The sequence below is a fragment of the Vombatus ursinus genome, unplaced genomic scaffold (genome assembly GCF_900497805.2).
Source record: "Vombatus ursinus unplaced genomic scaffold, bare-nosed wombat genome assembly UNPS02014859.1, whole genome shotgun sequence".
Lineage (NCBI taxonomy): Eukaryota > Metazoa > Chordata > Mammalia > Diprotodontia > Vombatidae > Vombatus > Vombatus ursinus.
In genome coordinates, this window is record NW_020954637.1 from 878,085 (window position 1) to 902,299 (window position 24,215).

The following is a 24,215-nucleotide window of genomic DNA, read 5'->3' on the forward strand; positions in this document are numbered from 1 at the left end:
AATGTTGGAGGCATAGGAAAAGGTGCTGAGTAAATGCTCGGCAATTGATGGATAGATAACCCGATTTGGTGGAATAGAGACTTAGGGAGAAGAGAGTGATGGGAGTTAATGAGAACTCACCTTCAGGATTTACAGAGGGGCTCTCCTCACAACAAACCCATGAGGTAATTAATGCAAGATTAACTTTATAGATGGAGGGGCAGCTAGGTGGTGCAGTGGATAGAGCACCCGGCTGTGGAGTCAGGAGGACCTGAGTTCAAATCCGGCCTCAGACACTTGACACTTATTAGCTGTGCAACCCTGGGCAAGTCACTTAACCCCAATTGCCTCACTAAAAACAAATAAACAACAAAAAAACTTTACAGATGGAGAAACTAAGGCCTAGAAAGATTAAATGATTGGCTAAAGCTGCTGATGTGCCCCCCCTCCTTTGCCTTTGTTCGACTCTATATATCTTTTGTGTCTATGTGAACGTAGGATTGTAGACTTAGAACTTAGAGAGACTTAACCCCATTGTTTTACAGAAGAGGAAACAAAGGCAGCTTGGTATGATGGAAGGAGCATTTTGGAGTCAGAGGACCTAGATTTGAATCTCAATCCTGGCTATGTCCCTTTGTAACTATAGGACCTTTAGCAAGTCACTTAACCATTTTAGGCCTCAGTTTCCTTTTTTGCAAAGTGAAGGAGTTGGGCTATTTGGCCTTAAAGGTCCCTTCCAACTCTAAGTCTATGATCTTGGGAGATACAAAGGGGTTAAATGACTTGACCAGGTCCCACAGCTGTCTAAGGCAGGATTTAAACCCAAGTCTTCTTATCCAAGTCTAACGTCCTCTCTTCTGTACCATGCTGTCTCTCATATTGCTTTTTCCTGATAGACTGTAAGCTTCCTGAGGGCAGGCACTATTTTGTTTTTGTCTTTCCCCCCCCAATACTTGGAAAGTGCCTGGTCCATAATAGGCATTTAATAGATGCTTGTTGATTGATTGGTTTGAAACTCTCACGGCTAATGGGATGGGAGATGGGAGATGTGAGTGGTAAGGGAAGCAGCTGCCTCTTGGTATCTTTTCAAACACTTCTCAAGGGAGCTCTGCCTCAGCCCTGGGTCCAGGCCATCTTTACCCTAGGAAGCCCTATGACCACCTCAATCCAGCCACCTGCCTTGTTATTTTAGAGACTCCCCAGGAAGCTCTGCTTCAGCCCCATATCCAGGTCATTTGTCTCTTAGCCTTTGTCTTTGCCCCAGAGCCTTCCCAGAGAGAGGTGCATCAGCTTGGCTCTAAGCCACCCACCTGGGGCCAATTTGCACCGGAGACTTCTCCAGTTCCCCAGAGGCCCTTCCCAGACCTGACCTACCTTCCCCAGACCAGACAAGCCCCTGCCTACTGTGAGATGGGTATACTGGACATGGCCAGGCATAGCATTACCAACTCCAATGTGGTGGACCTCAAGGGAGGGCCTCAAACAACACTCAATGGACCTCTCTCCAGCCACTGATACTCTGCCTGGATTCATTCATTAATCATTTATATATCTGTCTCTCCCACTACGTGCCCCCCCCCCCGCCATGCTCTCACTTTTCCGTATTCTAAACCTCTGGCTACAGAAGTACAAACCTTGTTCCCCATTCTCAGCTACCCTCTCTCTCACTCCCATCTGGCTCAACCAAACCCCACAAAGGTCCCAATCCACATCTACCCACCTCTTCTACTGTGCTCTCTAGAATACCCATTTAATCATTAACAAACTCACTTTTATCTTAAACTTTTGCCTTTCTTATCCCTTCTGTCTTATGGCACTCACTGAGACCTGATTCTTTCCGGATGACACAGCTTCCCTGGCCATGCTTTCCCTCGTACCCCTAAACTCACAGTCATGATCCAAAAGTTGGCATACTTCTGGCTACTCATTGCCATTTCTATACTCTCCTTCCACCCCAACCACTGGGCAATTTCTCCTTCTCTGAGAGTCATACTATTCAAATTTCTCATCCAATCCATGGTATCTGTTAGGCTGTTATCTATCAACCTCCCTCCCACCGCCAGCCTGAAGTGTTCTCCTTTCTTCAGTGAGTTCAGGGTCTGGCTCACAGTCTCTTCCTCCTTTCCAACTTTTATCCCCAATAAACATTGAAGAAGACATCAATATATATTAATACTCCATCTTGAGTATCCCAACGTTCCAGTTGCTCAATCTACTCAATCTCTGTGACCTATGTCTGCATCTCAATCATGCGCAGATTGTCATATCCTTGTTCTTGTGATCACTTCCATGTTCATGAAATCCAAAATTCTTTCATTTGATCATTACCTTTTATCATTCTATCTTTCTCTCTGCTTTATGAACCCTGTTCTTCATCCTCACTGAGACTTTTGATTCCTCCAGCCCCTGAGTTCTTTCCCAGGCAATTACCCTTTCATTGGCTACATCGTCCTCTCTTCCTTATCTCCACCCCTTGGTGACTAGAATCACTACACATTTATGTTGCATAATCTTAACTGGGCCTTCACTGCAGCAAGGCAATCCTTTTATATACCCCTAATTTATTCATTCTCACACTCTTTACAACGACATTTTAAAATCTTTTCATTCCTTCTCAGTTCTCCCACATCACGCCTCTTCTCACCCTCTCAACTAAGGACCTTACCTCATACTCATCTGTAAAAACTGTGGCCATTGGATGAGATTCTTCCTTGTCTTCCATCCTCCTCCTCACTTTCCTCACTGTCTCTTCCTTCACCCTCCTTATCTCTAATGAAAAGGTGGCTCTTCTTCTTGCTGAGGTAAAACCCTCTACACACACCCTTGATCCCTTCTTTCCCATTTTCTCAAGTAGGCTGCCCCCTCTACTGTTTCCACCCTAATCTTCAGCTTCTCCCTATCTACTGACTTCTTCCCTGCTGCCTACAAATCATGCCCATATCTCTCTCAACCTTAAAAATACTCCTCTCTTGATCCTACCATCCACCACCCTCCCAACTTTTGTCCTATATCTCTTCTTTCCTTAGCTACATTCCTTGAGAAAGTGGACTACCATCCCTTCTTCCACTTGATTTTTAACCCTCTGTCTTCTAACCTCATCATTAGACTGGAACCGCTCTCTCTAAAGTCACCAGTCATCTCTTAATTGCTACATCCAATGGCCTTTTCTCATTCCTCATCATCCTTGACCTCTCTGCAACCTTTGACACTGTTGATCATCCTTTTTTTTCCTGGGTACTCTCTCCACTCCAGGTTTTTGTGATACAACTCTCCTGATGGTGCCCTTCTACCTGCCTGGCTGCTGCTTCTCTATCTCCTTTGCTGTTTCTTCATCTAGGTCATACCCACTAATCATGGCTGTCTCAAGACTCTGTTCCTGGACCCTCTTCTCTTTTCCTTCTATATTATCTCCCTTGGTAATCTTATAGGGGTTAAATTATTATTTCTATGTAAATGATTCCCAGATTTGTATATCCAGCCCTAACTTCTCTCTTATGGGCAACTAGCTAGTACAGTGGATAAAGTGCTGGGCATGGAGTAGGGAAGAACTGAATTCAAATCTGGCCTCAGACACTTAATAACTGTGTGACCCTGGACAAGTCACTTAACCCTATTTGTCTCAGTTTACTCATCTGTAAAATGAGCTGGAGAAGGAAATGGCAAATCACTTCAGTTTCTTTGCCAAGAAAACCCCAAATAGGTCACAGAGAGTCAGACATGACTGAAAACAACTGAACAACAAGTTCCCTCCTACATTATAGTCTCAAATCACTAACGCCTGTTGGACGTCTTGAACTGGATGTCGTGTAATCACTTCAAATTCAACATGGCCCAGGCAGAGCTCATTATCTCTTCCCCCCACAGTCTTTCCAGATTTTCTATTACTGTTAAGGGCATCGCCGTCCTCCCAGTCCCCCAGGGTCACAAGCTTGGTGTAACCCTTAGCTCCTTCCTCTCTTTTCTCTCTCATATCCAATGTGTTGCCAAGTCTTGTTGTTTCTGCCCTTATGACACCTTTCATTGTACATCCTCTTCTTTCCATTTATACAGCCACCACCCTGGGGCAGGCTCTCAGTACCTCCCACGCCCCCACAGCTTGCTGGTCAGTCTGTCTGCCTCGGGTCTTTTCCTGCTCTAGTTCACCCTTCACTCAACTTCCAGAGTCATCTTCCTAGAGCTCAGATCCTACCATGTCACTCCCCTACTCAATAAACTCCAGTGGCTCTCTATCACCTGCAGGATCAAATATAAAATCCTCTGTCTGACTTTTAAAGCCCTTCAGAACCTGACCCTTCCTACCTTTCCAGTCTTTTTATACTTCACTCTCCTCCCCACACACCACTGTCCAGTGACATTGGTCTTCGAGCTCTTCCTTGAACACGGCGCTCTATCTCTTGACTGGCTGTTCCCCATGCACAGAATGCTTTCCTTCTTCACCTCTGCCTCCTGGCTTCCCCAGTCTCCTTGGAGGCTCAGTTCAAATCCCACCTATCTCCTTCCCTCCGAGGTTATGCTCCTCCCATTTACACCGTGTATTTCTTGTGTAGTTGTTGGCATGTTGTCTCTCCATTAGAATGTGAGTTCTTTGAAAGCTGGAACTGGTTATGAATGTCTTTGTGTCCTCAGTGCCTAGCATCGTAGTAAGTGCTTAATAAATGTTTGTTGATTGATTGATTGTGAAGAGCCTTGAAGACAAGATTGAGGGTGTGAGTCAGCAATGGGGAGTCATAGAAAAGTTCTGAGCAGGAGAGCAATGCCATTATACAAGTTTCTCTGCCTTCCAAACATCCTCGCTAAATGCTGCCAATATAGAACTACCCTTGATGAGCAGCCTGGAAGTTTAGATAGAAGCCTGATGAATTGGAATAGTAGGAAGACTGTGGGAGCCGAGCAGGGAGCTGGTTTTCATGCAGTCTCCTGGCTTGTACATTCTTCTGTTCTGTTGGGTGCACAGGGGAAGGGGTGACTAATGTAACAGATAGTCTGGGCTGTGCCCCTATAGCATGACCAAGGATCCTCACAGGGGTGAAGTGTATGGTGATGGGGGAATGTGTAGCAGTGATATTCTCTCTCATCCCAAGATGCAATTTGAACATCCACATGGTGGTCTGCAGCAGGTAGGACTCTGGGTGCCAGGAGAAGGGAATAGTGGTGATAGAATGGGGATGGTGGTGGTGGTAACAGTCTGTGTGTAGGTGGTTACATCATGGATAAGTGAGGATGGCACCCTGGAGGACTGCTGGGGGAGGCAGGGTGCCCCCTTTAAATTTCAGTGCCTTGGAGCAAAGCCCCAGCTGTCCCAGCCTAATTACAGCCATGTCCTTATAGAAAATGAGGGGTTACTTTAGGTGTTCTCTAATACCTTCTAACTTTAAAATTTTTTGTCCAAAGATCTCTTTCAGCTCTAGCACTATCCTGTTCTAATGTTCTGAGGTTCTTTCCAACTCAAACATTTTGTGTTCTAAGTTCCCTTCCTCCCTAGCAGGTGGTACTGTTCTCATTACTGCACCTGTGTTCCCCCCTGCCCCCCACATGCTTACATTCCTTGGTTCTTGCAGCCTGTGTCAGAATCCCTAGTTACAGCTTAAGAAACGGGGGACCTGAAGCCCAGAGATCAATGCCACCTGCCCAAGGTCACACAGAGAGTGAGTAGCAGACCTGAGACTAGAACCCAGGTTTCCTAATCTTCAATCCAGAGCTCTTTGGGAAGCGAAACGTTTACCAGATGGGGGGAGGTGACAAGGCATTTAGAGAAACGGGCAGAAGATGGGACTTTTCACTTAGTTGGCAATGCGCCTGCTTGGTGGGCATTCTCACTCAGAGGCAGAAAGGCAGCAGAGGGGACTGGACTGGTCAATGCCTGGTACCTCTGCAGCACTTAATAAAGTTTGCTGATTGGTGATTGATTGACTGATTGATCGACAGGATTTTTCTCTTTCTCTCTCAGGATGAAAACCCAGGTCCAGGCTTCTACAATGTCATTCATCAGTCTCCAGAGTTCAACAGTGTCTCACTATCAAAGAAAGGAACAGGAGCTTTTCCTTCGGTGGTGAGACAATCTTTCTTTTCTGTGGCTTATTCCATTCTTCCTTCACAGCCAGAAGCCGGGGCACAATCTTCTCCGGCCTCCTGTGTCTTTTACTATCTCTTTCGCTGCCATTTACGAGGCTGCACTTCTAGTAGGTGCTTTTCTGTCTGCCAAGGGCTTTCACACCAATTACCTCATTTGGTGCTTACAACACCCTTCCAGGTAATGAGAATAACAATAATAATAGTAATAATAATGATGACAATAATAATAGCTTACATTTATACAGAGACCTCTAAGATTTATAAAACACTTTCCAGGCATTATTTCATCTGATCCTCACCCCCAATCTTGTTAGGTCGGTGCTATTATCATCCCCATTTTATAGATGGAGAAACCCAAGTTCAGTGACTTGCTCAGAGACCCACAGGTAATGAGGGTAGGAGGTAAGGTTTGGACCCAGGTCTTCTTGGCTCCTCCTACTCAGGTATTGATCATTTTTGGCTGAAGAAATGGAAATTGAATTACGTAACCTGCTGAAGCTTTCACAGACAGGAAGTGGGGGAGGTGGGGACTCAGGTCTATTGATAAGTCCAAGGTAGTTTTCCATGATGCAAGCTATCTTTGGTTATATCTGAAGAGCCTTAAACCTTTCACAGACATGACCCTGGTCAGGAGAAAAGCTTTCTTCTTAAATGTTTTTGCCCATTTCCTAGAGAGGTAAATAGAAGCCGAAAAGTTCCATTTTGTTGCCACACCCCCGTGCCACACCCAGGCAGAGCTGGGGAGAGACTCTTGAAAGAGAATTCAGAATTTGGCCATTTGGGATGATTCAATTAGGTATCCTAGCAAAGTGATGACAATATTTGTAGCGTGCTTTCTAATGACAAAGCACTAGCGTCACAGGAACCCCAAGAAGTAGAGAGGGTACTGTCATCATCCTCTTCTCCAATGAGGAAACCGAGGCCCTGTCAGAATCTGTCAAGAGAGGTTCTGTGTCTGAGTATTTATAACCACATCTAAATAAATACAACGAGGCCCCAACAGGTCTTGGCCAAGCCAAAATACAGAAAATCATTTTGAAATAGAAATGGCAAAAAAAAGTATTTGAAGACTTCTTATGATTGTTTTTGAGTTGGGGGGATATGACAGAAAGAGCACTGAGGATCTGGGTTCCCCCATTTAGGAGCCTTTGCTTTTTTTTTTTTGGCTAGGCAATGGGGTTAAGTGACTTGCCAGGGTCACACAGCTAGTGTCAAGTGTCTGAGGTCGGATTTGAACTCAGGTCCTCCTGAATCCAGGGCCAATGCTCTATCCACTGCACCACCTAGCTGCCCCCAAGCCTCTGCTTTTTAACAATCCTCACATTATTTACCTACCCGGGGCTTCTGGGAGGAAAGCCCCGGAGAAGAGAGCTGCACTCTCCTTATGGCCTTTTAAACGTCATGGAGAGGCTCCATGCTCCAAAAGCACTTATTAAGTCCCTCCCATGGCCATAGCACTGTGCTGGGCACCAGGAACATAAAGACAACACCCTCAAGGAGTTTATGAACCTCACTCCCTCCCCCCACCGAGTTTTCTCCACATTCCATGACTTATGATAGCATTCGCCCCCACAGATGATCTCAAAGCCCTTTACAGGGCCTATTCAGAGTCTCTCCAGAATGGAAGGAATGTCCCCGCTGCTCTTTGGAATCGGAGATAGGCAGAGTTGCATTGCCCCAGGTCTCAGCATTGGACCGCCCACATCTCCAGCGGGTTCAAGACCCATCCTGCTGGGTCAGAAGGACCACACCTGGCCTGACCCCACAGGCACCTTGCTACTATTTGGCTCTAGGGAAGGCACGCAAGGGACGTGCCCTTCTCCTGGCACACTCATCAGCCAGCCAAACCTAACCCTGGCTGCCCAGGCTGCGGACTGACTGTGACCCAAAGCACGCCACCTCCCACCGGCCCGGCCCGTTGCTTCATCCCGTCAGGGAGGCAGGACGACTCATCGGTCCCCCCCGCCCTGAGGGATTGTGGAAATCCACCTGTCAGTGACTGAGGCACACATTGTTGAAACTGCAGAGTGGAGGTTCTGAGTCATGTGCAAACACTTCCTGCAACACCTAGGTTTCCTTCCAGTGGATTGCACAGCCAAACAGGGGTTCTGCCCACAGCCCAGCTCCATACCACAGCAGACAGTTTATCAAACGAGGTTACCTGCATGGAGAATAATAACAACAGCAACAACAACAACTAGTGTTTATATAGCTCCTACTATGTGCCAGGCACTGTGCTAAGCATTTTTTTTTTTTTTACAAATATTATCTCATTTGATCCTCACAACAATCCGGGGAGATAGGTGTTGTTATTATCCCCATTTTACAGATAAGGAAACTGAGGCAGACAGAGTTTGAGTGATTTGCCCAGGGTCACACAGGTAGTAACTGTCTGAGGCTGAATTTGAACTCAGATCTTCCTGACTTTGGCCCCAGTACTCTATCCACTTTGCTGCATGAATACTGAGATGGATCCACATGGAGCCTGACCTCAAGAAGCCTACAGTTGGATGTAGGGAATGGCAGACACATAAATTCCCCTGATCTAAGAAAGAGGGAGAAGAGAGACATGCAAAATGTTAGGAGGAATCTGGGGAGAATGGGGACCATTTTACCTAGGAGCAAGAGTGGTAGAGGAATGGGTGTTACCTGAGGGGGGCCTTGAAGGGAGGTAAAGACTTCACGTGGGGACAGTGGGGAAGTCCATTCTTGTCCTGGGGAACCTATGAGGAAATGAAGCTGACATTTACATAGTGCTTTTTTTTTTTTTTTTTTTTTTGTGAGGCATTTGGGGTTAAGTGACTTGCCCAGAGTCACACAGCTAGTAAGTGTTATGTGTCTGAGGCCAAATTGGAACTCAGGTCCTCCTCACTCCAGGGCCTGTGCTTTATCCACTGCGCCACCTGGCTGCCCCAATATAGTGCTTTAAGGTTAGCAGAGCACATTCATACACTGCCTCCTTGATCTCCCTAACAACACCATGAAGGAAGTGCTTTAAATATCCTCATTTTATCAATAATGAAAGGGAAACTCAGTCATTAAAGGACTTGTCCTGAGATCACGTGGTGACTATATCCCAGGTATGATTTAAACAGGTCAAGTCGCAGAGGCAGGATTTGAATCTGGGTCCTCCTAACTCTGGCTCCAGCTCTCTCTCTTTCTCTCTGTCCATCACGTTGATGGACACTTTGATGCCAAGGTAGTGGGGGAGTATGATGGCATGGGATGGGGTGAGTATGGGGGTTGGGATGGGGGTGAGGGACAGAATAAGCAGGCCAGTTTGGCTGGAGTACAGAATATGTGAAGGGGAATATCTGGAGTCTTAAATACTGGATTCCAGAGTTTATTTGATAGTCAATGGGGAGCCATTGAAAGTGTTGGAAGAGAGGACAGCAGGGCAGTGAGGCAGCGGAATGGAATGGAGATTGACCAGCCTGGACGCAGCAAGACTGGTTAGGAGGTTACTGCTACGGGTTAAATAAGAAAGGAAGGGCCTGACCCTGGACAGTGATAGAGGGAGTAGAAATGAGGGGCCTCAGAGGAGAGACACTGGGGAAAGAGACAGGACTTAGCTGGGGGGATTAAGGAGATCAGTGTGTCAGAGAGGGCTCTCACATGAGGGAGGCACAGCCCAGGCCAGCTCTGTGCCAGCGGTAATCGGGCTCCAGGAAACAGAGAGAGATTCTCAGATTTGGAACTCCGAGGCCATCTGCTCCAGCTCATGAAAGCCCTCGATGACACCCCAGACAAGTGACCATCCAGCCTCTTCTTGGAGTCCTCCAGGGACAGGGGGCCAACACCTCAAAGGCAGCCCATTCTGATTGGGCACAGCTCTATAACTGCTGGGAGCTTTGTTTTTTATTTATTTCTAAATTTCCCTATATAGGAAACCTAAAATGTCCCCTCTTTAACCTCCATCCATTGCATTCATTGCTAGTTCTACCCTCTGTGGACATAGAGCTGTAGGCCTTTGAATACTGGGAGACAGGTGTTATGAACCCCAGTTAATCCAGTCCAATCCAATCCAATCTAATCAAAAAAAAAAGCACTTATTAAGTCCCTCCCATGGCCAAAGCACTGTGCTGGGCACCAGGAACATAAAGACAAGACCCGCAAGGAGTTTATGAACCTCATCCCCTCCCCCCACAGAGTTTTCTCCACATTCCATGGCCCCAGTTCCTTTGGTCAACTCTCATATGGCATGATCTCCAGGCCCTCCTCAATGTTAGCCATCCTTCTCTAGGTGATTTTCAGGAGATCTTTGAACTCAAGATGTCAACTCAGCTGATTGGCCAGGGTGGCCAGGAAGCTGGATCCCTCTGTGTGGGGCATGCAGCATGTGGAAAGAGTACTATCTCTAGATAGCACTCAGATGATGTGGGCTGTGATCCTGCCCCTGATACTTAGTTAATGCCTGTAGGACTTTGGCAGATCATTTCTGGACCTCCAATGCAGATGCTGGATTAGATCACCTCTGAGATCTCTCCTAGTTTTAAGTCTATGTGCTAAAACAGGGTTAAAGAATCCAGGAAACTTAAAAAGGAGTGTAGGAATAGAAGAGAACTCAGAGGACATGTGGTCCAATTTCTGCATTTTACTGTTTAGGGAACCGAGAACCAAGGACATTAAGTGACTTTCCTAAGGTGACAGACAGCAACCATCATGGGTGAGGCTGGGGGGTGGGGAATGAACTTAGGTCCTCTGGCTACCTAGGACTGAAGACAAGGTCCCATGGACCAGTTCCAAAACAAAGTGCTGGGTGCCCAGGACATTGTTTCATGGATCAGTTGAGGCTTAGGGTCAAGGACTGGACTTTGGCTCATCCCTGCCTTCCAAAATTTCAACTGGGAAGGCTCTGATTGGTGCCTTCAAGTCTCCAGCCCAAGGGTGGAGAACTATATAATTCTGGAGAAAGAGGTACCAGGACAAGTTAGTACATGGATTGATGGGAGATTAATGACTTGAAAACATGACATGAAAATGACATGGAAATGACATGGAATGACATGCAAATCTTTAAAAATCAGGTATTAGCAATTCTACCTAAATTAACTTACCTATTCAGTGTCATACCAATCAAACTACCAAAAAAATTGTTTTATAGAGCTAGAAAAAACAATAACAAAATTCATCTGGAAGAACAAAAGGTCCAGAATATCAAGGGAACTAATGAAAAGAAATGCAGGGGAAGGTGGTCTCGCCATACCAGATCTTAAATTGTATTATAAAGCAGCAATCATCAGAACTACTTGGTACTGGCTAAGAAATAGAGTGATGGATCAGTGGAATAGGTTAGGTATGCAAGATATAACAGTCAATGACTACAGTAATCTACTATTTGATAAATCCAAAGACTCCAGCTTCTGGGATAAGAAATCACTGTTTAACAAAAACTGCTGGGAAAACTGGAAAATAGTATGGCAGAAACTGGGCATAGACCAACATCTTATATCCTATACCAATATAAAGTCAAAATGGGTACATGATTTGGATAGAAAGACTGATACTATAAGCAAACTAAGAGAGCAAGGAATAGTTTACCTCTCAGATCTATGGAGAAGGGAAGAATTTATGACCAAACAAGAGATAGAGAACATTGTGAAATGCAAAATGGATCATTTTGATTACATTAAATTGAAAAATTTTTGCACAAACAAAGCCAATGCAACCAAGATTAGGAAGGAGGCAGAAAACTGGGAAAGAATTTTTACAACCAGTGTCTCTGCTAAAGGCCTCATTTCTCAAATATATAGAGAACAATGTCAAATTTTTAAGAATACAAGTCATTCCCCAACTGATAAATGGTCAAAGGATATGAACAGGCAGTTTTCAGAGGAAGAAATTAAAGCTATGTATAGTCATATGAAAAATGTTCTAAATCACTATTAATTAAAGAAATGCAAATCAAAATGACTCTGAGGTACCACATCACACCTATCAGATTGGCTAACATGACAAAACAGGAAAATGATAAATGTTGGAGAAGATGCAGGAAAATTGGAACACTAACGCATTATTGGTGGTGATCCAACCATTCTGGAGAGCAATTTGGAACTATGCCCAAAGGGCTATGAAATTGTGTGTACCTTTTGACCCAGCAATACCAATTCTAGGTCTGTATCCCAAAGAGATCATAAAAACAGGAAAAGGACCTACATGTACAAAAATATTTAAAATAGCTCTTTATGTGGTAGCAAAGAGTTAGAAATTGAGGGATGCCCATCCATCAGTTGGGGAATGACTGAACAAGTTGTAGTATATGAAAGTAATGGAATACTATTATGCTATAAGAAATTATGAGCAGACGGATTTCAGAAAAACCTGGAAAGACTTACATGAACTGTTGCTGAGTGAAGTGAGCAGAACCAGGAGAACATTGTACACAGTAACAGCAACCCCGTGTGAGGACTGACTTTGATAGACTTAGCTCCTCTCAGCAATGCAAGAATTTAAGACAACTCAAAAGACTCATGATGGAAAATACTGTCTAAATCCAAGGAAAGAACCATGGAGTCTGAATGCAGATGGAAGTATACTATTTGTTCTCCTTTTCTTTTGTTGTTTTGCTTTATTGCTTCATTCTTGTGGTTCTTCCCATCAGTTCTAATTTTTCTTTACACCATAACTAATGGGAAAATATGCTTAAAATGAATGTATAAGTAGAACCTATATCAGATTGCATGCCATCTTGGGGAGGGGGGAGGAGAGGAAAGGAGAGAAAACTTAAAACTCAAAATCTTATGGAAGTTAATGTTGAAAACTAAAAATAAAGAAATTAATTATTTTTTTAAAAATCAGGTATTAAAAAGAAAGACTATATTTTTCTAGTCAAATAACAACAAAAAGGATCGTGAAAAAAAAAATACCAAGTAGTTAGCATTATTTTTTAACATCAGTGCATTAAAGAAAAATTTTTGTCAGCAGAACACACTGGACTTGGGGCACTGGACTGTTATATACATTCCTTCTTCCATATCCTTGAGTAGGAAGAAAAAACCCCAAAACAACATATGCATTCTTCAATAACTGTGACTGGGACTGATGGGAGGTTAATGGCCCCAAAGTAATGGAAAACGTGGTACACATGAGAGACAGTGACTTCCACCGAGGTTCAACATTGGTTCTTTGAGTAGTCAATATTACATTGTTTGTACTTCATGTGAAGAGTGGCATGACTTAAGGAAAGACCTGGTGCGGACGATGTCACTGAGGAAGGCTTTTGACCTCACTGCCTCCCTTCTTAAGTCTCCTGAAGCTTTGGGGCTACCCAGGAGCCGTACTCATAGGAGGCTTGCAATGCTACATTGGATTTCTTGGACAGTGGAAAAGATTTGGAGTCAGAAGATCTGGTGTTGAATCTTGGCTCTGTTATTGCTACCAGTGTGACTTCAGTTGGGCGGGTCACCCCCTCGACCTCTCTGGACCCACGTCTTCTCATTTGTCAAATCGGAGGTTTGGGCTTGATGGTTTCTGAGGTCCCTCCTAGCTCTAAAACTATGAGCCCAAAGGGGTGAACCCAAGATCCAGGGATCAGTGGAGGGCTTTTAAGTTCCGGGTTCTTCAATGTTTGATCCATGGCTTGCCCAAGTTAGAATGAAATATCCTATTGATCACTGAGCGGGGACTAGGAGTAGGTAAGATGAATAGCTGCCCAGGGCACATCAGTCAGTGGGGTACAAGGAGGAGCACTTTGTGATAGAGTTTTAAAAATGAATAATGAATTACATTGGCTTTTAGCCTGAAGGCTGGGAAATGCTAGTGAACGTGTTTGAAATGCCAGAAAATTCCTCTCTGTGGCAGGTAGGGGTTTATTGCGCAATATCTCCTGTATTATAACAAAGGCTTGAAGCCTCAGGTAGATAATAATGCAGAAAAGGGGACGCAATTTTCCAGGCTCGCCTAGGGACAGCGCTTTGTCCTGGGCCTGCCCGCTACCTTGTCCTCCCTGCTCACACGTCCAGGTCTTGCCCTTTCACCCTTTCTATGAGAATGGAGTTGCCCTTCTCATTTCCCACCACAGAACCATGGTAAGGGGGGAGGAGCCGAGATCCCAGGCTCTAGGTGAGGGGTGATGGTGGGGAGGGGACCGAGGAGAGGCTATGCTAGGAGCTCAGGTCGGGCCTCTTTCAGGGCTTTCCTCACCTCTGCTCTGCCTGGTGGCCTCCTCCCCATGTCTGTCAAATGGGGGTCTTCAGTCCAGAGCCGAGATCAGCCTCAGACATTTGTGAAACACCAAGTAGAAGCAAGGCAGAATGCCTGCTGCTCTGATACAAAGACCTAGAAATGAGACCCAGCCCTTGCCCTCAAGGAGGGCAATGGGGAAACGGGGTATATTATAATATGGTGGAAAGGACACTGGACTTGGGGTCAGATGACCTGCCTCTACCATCTAACCACCTGTGTGACTTTGGGAAAGTGACTTTACTTGTCTGGGTCTCAGTTTCCTCATCTATAAAATGGGCAGGCTGAACTGGATGACCTCTGGGGTCTTTCCCAGCTCTATCTATAATCTCAGAATTCTATTGGAATGCAAAATCCTTGCTAATAAGCATTGATTTGTTCTTTACATCCTCAGCACTGCACCTGTCACTTAGTGAATTAGTAGTACTTAGTAAGTGCTTGTGGATTGAATGACTGATGGGTTAATCCTAAGACTCGATGATCACCCGAGTTCTGGTCATGCTTATTCTCTCTCATCCTGGATCCTATACAAGGTACAATGTGATAACTGCAAAGGAAAGTTTCAGAGGAAAGACTAAGGACATTTGAGGAGGGAGAAATTGATTTCAGCTTGCAGGGGAGATGGGGAGGATATCAGGGAGTGCTTCATGGAAGAGGTAGCATTTCAATTAGGCCTTGAAGGAAACAAATATCTTTGAATAATAGATGTTTGCATATTACTTTAAATTTTGTGAAGTGTTTCCCATACATTGTCTCCTTTGAGAGTCCCGACAACCTTGTGAGGTAAGCACTAGCCGTGTATTACCCCCATTTTACAAGTAAGCAAACTGAGTCTCAGGGAGGTAAACTGAATTGTTAGTGAATGCCAGAGGAGGGATTTAATATAGCTTCAAGACCTATGTTCTATCTACCCTCCACATAGTGAAGATAACAGGAGTATGTTATAGGGGAGTCCAAATGCATGGAAGCTACAGAATGTAGGATGAGATGGGGAAGAGAGTGGATGAAGCTGTTCTGCTGTATTGGACCTGGTCAAACCCCATAGAAGTGGATTGTTCAGTTCAATCCAGTCCATCCCTGTGGGCTAAGTCAGTCCAGTTCAGTCCAGTCTAACTCAAGGAGTATTTATTATAAGTTTATGATGGTTGGTGTCTCCAGCAATGAAGCTGCCCCGAGGAAGTAGTAACGATTCTCATTTCTACAGTGCTTGAATGTTTACAAAGTGTGTTCCTAAGAAGTACAAGTGGGATCACCCCCATTTTACAGATGACGAGGTTGAGTGTCAGGTAAAGTGACTGAGAGGGTGAGATTCGTACCCAGGTTTCTGGACTCTAGTTCTGTCCTGCCAGTTCTTCTTCCTATAAAGACTACTCCACCCTCCTCTCATGTCTTCCTTCCTTTCCTTCCTTTCTCCCCTAGAACTCAGCACATCTGGCCAGAGACTAACTTGGAGGGGTGGGGGTGGGGGATCCACACACAGGATCACACGTTTAGAGTAGGAAGTGACCTTAAAGGGTATCTAGTTCAACCCCATTATTTTATACATGAAGAAAGTGAGGCCCAGAATGGCATAGTGGACTTTTGAGTCAGCAAGGCCTGGGTTCAAATCCCACCTCAGATACTTACTAGCTGGATGACCCTGAGTAAGTCATGTGACTGAGCCTCAGTTTCCTCATTTGGAAAATGGCACTGACCTCAGAGAACCCTTGTGAGAATCAAATGAGGTAATGTATATAAAGCCGTTTGCAAACCTTAACGTACTATATAAATATTTCCTATGCCTTTTATTCCCCAAGGTCACACAGGTCAGGACTGGAACTCAGGGCATTTACCTCCAGATCGGCACCTGAGTATCCCTGGTGGTCCCCAGGCCAGTGCTTCTGAGAAGGCTTGCACCAGAAGCTGAGCACCCTGAAGCAGTGCGTCTCGGGCTCACCCTTCCCTTGGGCGATGTGCAAAGTCTGCCTCCCCCCAGCCTCCCCAGCCCATTGAAACTCGGAGCAATGTCCTCAACTATTTCACTTGGAGATAACTGGACATTTTTTCTCGATCTTACTGTGATACCTGCCATACTATCCCAGGTGAAGAAGATGTTATCGTCTAGTTTCTATAGCTTTTGTCCCTCTTCGTTGGGCAAACATCGATTCTGTTTGTTTTTTAACTAAGAACAGTTTGTCACGGGCTTCCTGGATTGGTTCTGATGAGACAGCAAAAATATTGTTGAATCTTATGTAAACACCTATTACATGGGAAATGGGGGAAGGCAGAGCAAGTCCTGTGGAACTGTTGGCCACTTGAAGGTTGGAACCCAATTTCATTGGGCCACACGCAGATCCCACGCTGTTTCCTTATGTGAAACAGCAAGTCATGCTTTGCTAAGAAGACTCTAGTAAAATATTAAAGAAACCCTGAGCTCCCATTAAATAACCCTTAGCACACAGCTGATGAGTCAAGTATGAATGAATCAGAAGGCAGTCAAAGCAACAGAAATGCACCGAAAGCAAAGCCTTTTATGCCAAGCCCCAAAACATTTGATACCTGCTTGGGTAGGGCTGGGGTTTTTGTTGTTTTTTTTTTTAAGCTCAAGCTAAAACATGCCTGAACTTGCTTTTCTCAAGAACCAAAACCTACAAGCCCAGAGGGCACGTGGGGCTTCTCTAGCTGGAAAAAACAGCCCACGATGTAGTTGGAACAACACTGAACTTGGAGTCCAAAGACCTGGGTTCGACGGCACTGGGTTACCTTAGGCAGGTTGTTTCTCTTCCTCTGAGCCTCAGTTTCCACAACTTTAAAGTGTATATAATAATACCCTCCCTCCCACCCACCTCCACCCCCATTTCACTGTACTGTCTTGAGGAAAATGCTTTGTAAAACAGTAGATAAAAGTGAGCAATTCCTATTATTATCATTAGGTTTGGATTTGTGATTTCATTTTTGAGGTCTCCCAGCCTAGAAACTTTCTCCACAGATCAAAGTCAGCACCTCATTTATAACTTCAGAATTGCCTGGGGCGTCTGGAGGGTGAATAGTGGGGCTAAGTTTACTAGCTGGTAAGTTTCAGAGGCAGAACCAGACCCCAGGCCCTGCTGACTCCAATGCCAGTCCCCCATTGATTAAGCCATGACGCCTCTTGGTGTTTTATCATCCTCGTTGTCCCCATCATCACTGATGCCATCGTTGTTGCTTGGGATAGTTTCTCCCTTTGGAAAGGCTTGGAGGCCTCCATGTTTGCTTTCTGGATCTCCCTGAGCTAGCCCACGATAGAGGCATTTAGATTGCTTTTCTTTTTGCAGGATAACCGACTGCCCATGAAAACTTCCAATTACCCAGCAGCCAATGCCTACAACCTTCCATCCAGTTTGATTTCTAAGAAAGACTTCAGCAATTCATGCTCTCACATGTTCCATCTGCCCTTCTGTGAGAAAAGCTGCAAATGGCTCACCCCAGCACCCAATCACTATAATGTAAGGGGAAAAGGGCCTGGGGAGGAGGCTTGGGGGGGGGAAGGTTGGGGTAGGAGAACATCTTAGAATGGGAAGGGACCTCTGAGGTCATCTAGACCCTGCCCTCCCCAATTCACAAGAAGCTTCTGTAATTCCTCTGAGAAGCAGCCACCCAGTGTCACCTTGGAAACCTCTGATAGCTTGGAATTCATTACCTTCCTAAGCAGTTCCTTCTCTTTCTGAAATAGCATATGATCTGCTGCTTTTTGCTCCAGGGTGTACTGGGTGCTGGTATTAATGAGGGAAGCCTGCATGCTAGAGGTGGAGGGGACAGACACACACACACACACACACACACACACACACACACACACTCACTCACACACACCTGGAAGTCACTCCCTTGGCCCCAATTCTACCAGCAAGTCCTGACACCATCTATACCAGGGAGCCAGTGGGAACCCAAAATGACTTAGGAGTTAAAAAAACAAACCACTGTCCACAAGGGCTTGGTAACAATAGTTAACATCGTGATTTCTACCTCTGACAAAGCCCTTCGAATAAATCTTTGGCATTTGCTTTTCAGAACACCCTGTAAGGTAGTCGGGGTAATATAGATGAATGTCATAGGCACACAGAAGGAAGCTTAGAGTTCATCTAGCCCAACCCCCACATTTTTATAGGTGAGGATACCTAGGCCCAGAATGATTTTGTGGAACGGAAGGTTCTGGAGGGCAGGTTCTTAGATTTTCTATCCCGAGTTCCTGGCATGGCATAGATGTTTAATGAATTGGATTGGGTTGGATTGGATTGGATTAAGTAACTTCTTAGAATGTTAGAATTTCCCAGTTGTGAGAGACCCCAGAGGCCACCCTATTCCGTACTTGAAAAGTATTTCCCTCAATGACATCATCCCAAAGTGAGTGTCCATCTGGCCTCTGCTTGAAACCCAGCACTGGGGAGGGGACCTACCACCTCCTGAGGCAGCCCCCCTCCCTTTTGGGACAGTTCTCATTGTTAGGAAAATTTTCCTTACTTCAAGCCTTCAAATCCCACCGATTGCTGCTGGTTCTTGAAGGGTAAAGCCTGACTCTAACCCCTCTTCTCTAGGATAGCTCTTCCCATCCTTGAAGATACCTATCATGTTCCCCCTTCCTCCCTGCCCGCTATGGTCTTCACACCAAACATCCCCAGTTCCTTCAAAGGTTCTCATGAGTCATGGTTCAGGGCCCTCACTATGCCGTCATTAAGATCATTAAGGATCCCAGAACTCTCACCTCCTTATTCCTGGAAGCTGCTCCTCCTTTAACCAGGTCTTGTTAGCTTTTTCGGTTTGGCGGCCACACCACACTGCTGACCAGAGCCCCTTGCCTTCCAGGGCTTAGCCTAGTGCCTGGCACATAGTAGGTGCTTAATAAATGTTTATTGATTAGGGACTATTTATTGACTTACCAAAGGCCACACAGCCAGTGAAGAGCAGAGCTGAGACTTGGTCTCAGTTTCTAACTCCAAATCTAGCACTCAGCTCACTGTCATGCTGCCTCAGACCTTCGTAAATGCTTATTGAATTAAATTAATATGGTTAACTTACCTCACTGGGAAGTGAGTTTGGAGGGTCAATGAAATAATGTGTGCTTTGAAAAATACTAAGCTGGGATGGCCCTTAGAAATCATCTATTCCAACCCTCTCATTTTACAGATGAGAAAACTGAGGCCCACATATCATCTTCTAAAATGTGCCATCCTTAAAAATACTATTTTCTTTCTTTCTGAACCATATTTTATTGATGCCGTTTGTCTTTACATCACAGTCATTTCAGCCTTCTGCTCTCCCACTGAACTCCCCACTGGGGTAAATAAAAACAAGTAAGCATGGGGGCAGCTAGGTGGCACAGTAGATGGAGCACTGGCCCAGGAGGACCTGAGTTCAAATCCAGACTCAGACCAGACACTTGACAGTTACTAGCTGTGTGACCCTGAGCAAGTCACTTAACCCCCAATTGCCTCAACAAAAAAAAAAAAAGTAAGCAAAAAAAAATCTGATGCAGTGATTGCCAATGACCATGTATATACTATTTTGCCCTGGTAATCCCCCATCTCCTGTTTCATGGTCTCTTTCTCTGATTTTTCTGTTACTCAGAATCAATTTCCTTAAAAACTTCATGAGATTCTCCATAGTTTTGGCAGATGGATTTTCCTTGCTTACAAAGATTCCCTTGCCCTCTCCCCACCTTTACACTATGCACCTCCTTTCCTGAATATCATAGGTTCTGGGGCAGGGGGACTCCTCTGGAGACCCCACTTTTTAGCAGTATCAGATTACCTCCAGCCCTGAAATCCTGAGCATACTCCCTCACCAGAATGGGATCCCCTGAGGCGCTGGAATACCACTCCTTTTTACAGCCTCAACCCCTAAACAGGGTACACAGTCCTCCCAGGCTGTAGAACGCTCTTCCCTGCTGTCTCCCCACACAAGCAAAACCTCTGTAGATCCATTACCAACACAAAGCAAAGACTCATGACCCCCACTGCAGGGCATGAATTTATGGCTTCATTCCTCTAATGGTCACCAACAAACTGCTGAGTCCATATGGCAGCCCAGGTCACACCTTGGTCCTTCAGGGAAGCCTTCTCTGTGCCAGAATTGCTCTGTCTTTTTTTTTTTAAACCATAAATTACTAAATTCTCATCTAAATTGTGCCTAACCAAAGCTTTTGACAAGGCCTTGTGGCTATTAGGGGTTTAATAAATGTGAATTGAATTGAAAAGCAAATACCAGATACCAGAACCCTCTCTAGGAATTCCTATACCTGGAACAAATGTAGTTAAGAGGTAAAAGATTAAAAGTTAAATGTTGGGGATAAGGAAGAGGAGGGGGATGAGAAAACCCATCATTCCTGCACTAGTAACATCTGTTTTCCTCTCCGCATCCTTTCCATTCACTTGCAAGCTGCCTGAGCAACGATTTCCTTCCTCTGATACCATCCTCCATCCCTCAACCCCTTCCACCTTAGCCTTACCTGCTTTTTAACAGTCAACAGACATTTATGAAACACCTACTATGTGGACTAAGTGTTGGCATACAAAGAAAGCACCCATGTGGGCCCTGCCCTCTGGGACTACTCATCTATTGTTCAGAAACCACTCTTTCTCTTAGACTTTGGTGTTTATTTTGCCCCTTCCCTCTTCCTGCAGCCACAGAAGCCTGACTCCGCCCCAGAAGGCAGGGCAGACATCCTTAGCCAGTCTTGCCCTCCCTGGAGGCACCTTCTCTTGTTGCTGGGACAACGGAGTCAGGAAGGGGAGTGGTCACGCTCCTCAATTTTCACTGCCACTTCCAGACCCTCTCTCTGCTGCCTTTACTCAGCTGACTTTCCTCTTTTGAGGGTTGCGCCCATCTAGCTAGACTACCCCACCTGGATCCTTCTGGCCCCCAGGTCACTCTCTGTCCTTTCCCAGGGAGTTCAGTACCTGGCTTATGGTCTCCTCCACCATCCCAACCCCTGCCCTCATACTGGGGGATTTAAATAGATACGTTGATATCCCCTCAAACATTCCTGAGGTAGACCCCTTGAAGGAACCTAGGGCTCTTCTCCAAGGGCCTTTGGGGACCATTCCTTTTGTTCCTTTGCTCCCTTTCCTGGGGGCATTGCCTCAGTGTCCTTGTCTGTAAAAAGAAAAGGTTCATGGATTAAGTGGCTTCTAATGTCCCTTACGGCTCTAAATCTATGGTTCTGTGATCTCTGTCCACTTGTATCCAGGCCGTCAGGGAACCCTGGTGGCTTTGTCTTTAGGAAGCCCCTCTCCCTTCTCTGAGGAGCTTAGACCTTGCTCTGGAAGTCCTTCCTGATCCTGAAGTCTCTACTCTTTCCTCAGCAACACTACTCTCTCTTCCCCTTTCCCTGGGGATGACTTCCTGCCTAAACCACAGGAAGGCACAGGCTGGCAGAAGACTTTGAGGTGTAAGGTGTTGGGACTGGCTTCGAATAAATATAATGCAGAGGAAGTGGTACCATGGCTGGGGGAGAAAGCAGCATCTCCCTTCATGTGGCGCCTCTGATGAAGCCACGCTGCCTCACCCTGACTACAGCTTGGTTAAATGTGTAATAATTCTATTAAAGAATCTTCCCTTCCCTACCCTGCCCTGCACTCCCTGCCCTCCCATCTCTTACTGTCCCTTCCCTCCCCTTCTCTTCTTCCTTCTGGCTTGCTCTTTCTTTCTTTCCCCCTGCCCTGCTCTCTCCTCCCCTCCTCTGCCCTGTTTTCCCCTCCTCTGCCTCTCCTTTCCTTCCTTTCTCTTTTCTCCTGTACCTTGCTCTCCTAACCAGTTCTCTGCCCTGCTCTCTCCTCCTCTACCTTTCCCTCCCCTGCTCTTTCTTCCTTTCTCCCCTCATCTCCCCAGCCTCTGTCCACACCCCACATACTGAGTGTCGACTCTGGGCCCAGGCCCTGTGGCAGGTGCTCAGGTAAGTAGCCACATTGAAAAACAGCCCTCCCAGAATGCACCAGGAATGCATCAGGTTTCTTGTGCTTGCTCTTAGTTCAATGGGAAACAGGTGAAATATGCAGATCCTGTTAGCTATGCTGAGTTTTACCGCAGGGCCCCTTTCCTGTCACGTTCCCACAAAACAAAGATCCCCAGACTTGGAATCGAAAGGCCAGCTGGGTAACCCAGGACAAGATGGCTTGCTCTTTAAACCTCAGTCGTTTCATCTGTGAAATGGGGACAGCAATCTTCTTCCTACTTGTCAGGGGTTCTATGAGGGAAAGCACTTGGAAAGCCTTAAAGCGTGATAGAAGTGAGAGCCTTGTTGTCATTATGGCCCCACTGTCATCTCCTACCAGCTAACCTGGCTCTTGCCCCCACCACAGTCTCATCAGCTCCATCTGTTTGCTCTCTCTTCATGCCATGCCATCTGACTATCGGGGCCCTGGGAACAGGTGAATTCCACAGCTTCTATAAACACAAGATCAGGAATTCCATCTGCGGTTACGAAGACACACTTCCTAAACTGGGAGCCTCACGGGTGGCCCAGTCACCCAAGCCCCAGCAAACAATTTCACCAGCCCAATAAATGCCCCCACAGAGAGCCCAGGGAGCCTTTTATCTAAGACACACAACACGCGGGCATCTGAAATATTTTTGATTCATGCCTGATCTCAGCCTGGCATCATTCTCAGAGTTCTCGAGCACGCTAACCTCTCCAGACTGCTTATCAGCAGGCTAGGATGCTGGAGATGGACATTCTTTCTTTCTGGTTGGTCCAGGAAAGCAGAGCCAAGGGCAATGCTGACCCACATGGCCGATCCTAATCTGAGGTCGCACCACTGACTTGGGGCACACTGAGAATTCTTCCACGGCTGCCCCGTGGGTGTCTGGTTGTCATGTTTGACAAAGGAGTCTTGTGGCCAAGGAAGGAAGGAATCAAGTATGTGTTAAGTGCCTACTAAGTGCTAAGCACTTTACAAATATCTCATTTGATTAATCCTTCAAGGTGGGTGATATTTTTATCCCCATTTGACAGATAAGGAAACTGAGGCAGAGGTTAAGTGACTTGCCCAGGGTCACACAGCTAGTAAGTGTCTGAGGCTAGATTTGAACTCGGGTCTTCCTGACTCCAAGCCTGTGCTCTATCCATTGAACTACTCAACCTGTCAGGAGGTTGGGGTGACTAGTACTGTGCTTGATTGCATCTCCCTCCTCTGTCTAGAATGCTCTCCCGCCTCCTGTCTGCCTACTGGAATTCCTAGCTTCCTTCATCCCCAGCAGCTGTTAGTGCTCCTTCCACCAACTGACATTGAATTTATAATTTCGTGGGCTCTCATCTGTGTGAACAGTGTGAGTGCCCGAAGGGAAGACACTGTATGGCTTTTGTATCCCCAGCACACAGTAGAGTCTCTGGATCTAGCAGACATTTAAAAATACTTGCTGAGTGTAACTGAATTGAAAAGTTGTTGCCAGAAGGTGAAAGTGATAATAACAACTTACATTTACATAGGGCACTTTGGGGTTTACAAGTTCTAATTCAATAAACATTTATTAAGCATATGCTCTGTGCGAGGTATGTTTACGCCACCATGTTGTGGTGAGGAGAGTGCTAGCTGTGTCTGATGCATCTTAGCTACGCAGCCCTGGACAAGGGAATTCATCTCACTGAGCCTTAATTTCTTAAACTTCAAAATGGAAATGATGATGATGATGATGATGAAAACCACAAGAATGGCTAGAATTTACATGGCACCTTAGATTTGCAAAGTACTTTACAAATATTATTTCATTTGATCCTTACAACAATCCTGGGAGGTAGGTGCTATTATCATCCCCTTTTTATAGATGAGGAAACTGAGGCAGGCAAAGGTTAAGTGATTTATTTGCCCAGAGTTGCATGGCCAGGAAGTATATGAAGCTGGATTTGAACTCAGTTCTTCTTGACTCCAAGTCCAATGCTCTATCCACTTTGATAGGCAAATCCCCACTCTCACCCAGGATAACACCTGTGGTGTGGTAGCTTGGTGTAGTGAATAGCCTGCTACCCATGG

At 45.6% G+C, this 24,215-nt stretch overlaps 1 protein-coding gene across 3 annotated transcripts in view; it reads left to right on the forward strand.

Moving 5' to 3' along the window:
- Window positions 1-24,215, forward strand: part of STPG1 (sperm tail PG-rich repeat containing 1) — an 89,759-nt gene that overhangs the window by 36,657 nt on the left and 28,887 nt on the right. Inside the window, exons 1-3 of one of the 3 annotated variants that reach the window (XM_027841450.1) lie at window positions 5,026-5,096; window positions 5,927-6,028; window positions 17,526-17,696. In XM_027841450.1, the coding sequence (XP_027697251.1) occupies window positions 5,028-5,096; window positions 5,927-6,028; window positions 17,526-17,696 (342 nt within the window). In that variant the 5' untranslated portion in view covers window positions 5,026-5,027. Of the gene's footprint in view, window positions 1-5,025; window positions 5,097-5,926; window positions 6,029-17,525; window positions 17,697-24,215 lie in introns of those variants that run through there. The other 2 variants (XM_027841449.1, XM_027841451.1) reach the window with 2 other exon arrangements.